At 45.2% G+C, this 1,753-nt stretch overlaps 1 protein-coding gene across 1 annotated transcript in view; it reads right to left on the reverse strand.

Annotated features, from left to right (window-relative positions):
- The window catches only part of Zyg11a (zyg-11 family member A, cell cycle regulator), a 37,902-nt gene that overhangs the window by 18,882 nt on the left and 17,267 nt on the right, over positions 1-1,753 (reverse strand). Inside the window, exon 4 of the mRNA XM_029540388.1 lies at positions 877-1,017. Coding sequence (XP_029396248.1) covers positions 877-1,017 — 141 coding nt within the window. The remainder of the gene's footprint in view (positions 1-876; positions 1,018-1,753) is intronic.

A 1,753-nucleotide genomic window follows, 5' to 3' on the forward strand; every position in this document is an offset into this window, starting at 1 on the left:
AAAAAAAAAAAAAAAAGGCGTGCGCCACCACACCCGGCTATATATAGTTTAATTGATGTTAGAGAAAGGCTTTTATTGGACTAAAAGGGAGAGATGTAGGGATAATCTCTTGTGTGCCACGTGGAAGCATCACCAGTCAATAAAAATAATCTGAGCCAGGATTAGAAGGTGGGATATCCATGGGGGGGGGGCGGTGATGGGAAATAGGCACAGGAAGATTCCACACAGGGAATCAAAAGAAGTCAGATGGAAGAAGTCAGACATGAAACCAAGAAGATGTAACCAGCCATGTGGTAGACATAGACTAGAATAAATGGAGTCACTGAGTTGTTATGAGCTCGTCGGGGAGCAAGCCTAGCTCAAGGCCTATGCATTTATAGAATTAAAAAGCCTCTGTGTAATTGTTAGGGTGCAGATGGGAAAGCTTGCAGTTACATGCAACACCATTAACAATTCTTCAGTCTATTTTGGTTGGTACACGTTATTTGCTTCATTAGACTAATATCAGACTTTTCCTATTCCTAGCGCTTACTCTGTAGGACACTGAAGAGTTGTAGCAATTGCTTGAAATCCAGATGTAGCCATTAACTAGCTGGATGACTCTGGACCTTTATTTCTCACCTGTAACATAAACTATATGTGATCATTTCCTGAGCATCACCTAAGCTACTGTGACAAGCATTGCCAAACACAAACATCACGTCATTTGGGGAATATTTCAAGATGAGGGTCTGGAATCAATATGTAGACCAGGCTGGCCTGGAACTCTGAATGACCTGTTCTTTAGCCACCTCTACAACGAAAGCTGTGGGCCACCATGACTGCTGGACAACAGCTATCAACTGTCCAGGTAGGACATGATACAACCTAAGGTACCTTTAGCATGACAGGCAGGACAGCACGCACGGAGAGTGTTTCCGTGAAGAGCCTGAAGAGAGCTTCCTTCACAAAGCATGACCTGTTCCTGTACCGACTCAGTGCTTCAGAAATCTGACTCAGGTTGGCTCCTCCAGCAACCTGAAAAACATGGAGTTACAGTATGTTTCACCTCCTCCCACAGCATCTGGGTCCTTCCAACATTCAAAACAAATGCTGTGTTCTTCGACACCTGCCCCCCCCCCAACCCCCAATCTCACAGATTTCTCCAATGAGTGAAATGTGCAGCTCAGGACAGGAACAAAGCACGCAGGTGCTGATGTCGGAACCATACAAGTCTACCTGCAACTGTAACTCAGTAACTGGGTGGTGTGGGCCTGGAATCCCAGCACCTGGGAGGCAGAGGTAAGAGAACTGTCTCATCAAACTTGAGGACAGCCAGGTCCTATATAAGCAACCCTGTCTGAATCAAGAAAAACCCCACGAAACCTCAACTGGCTGTGGCTTGGAGATTTGCATGAGTGGTAAACCATTTGCCTAGCAAGTGTAAAGCCCAGGGTACAGTGTCTAATGCAAACAGCAAATATGCCTCATAGCAATGTTCAAAGTCTTGACAATCAACAGTATGATGGGTTGGAGAGATGGCTCAGTGGTTAAGAGCACTGACTGCTCTTCCAAAGGTCCTGAGTTCAAATCCCAGCAACCACATGGTGGCTCACAACCAACAGTAACAAGATCTGACACTCTCTTCTGGAGTGTCTGAAGACAGCTACAGTGTACTTAGGTATAGTACATAAATAAATCTTAAAAAAAAAAAAGTCATGGGCTGGTGAGATGGCTCAGTGGGTAAGAGCACCCAACTGCTCTTCCGTAGGTC

The sequence above is a fragment of the Mus pahari genome, chromosome 6 (genome assembly GCF_900095145.1).
Source record: "Mus pahari chromosome 6, PAHARI_EIJ_v1.1, whole genome shotgun sequence".
Classification (NCBI taxonomy): Eukaryota; Metazoa; Chordata; class Mammalia; order Rodentia; family Muridae; genus Mus; species Mus pahari.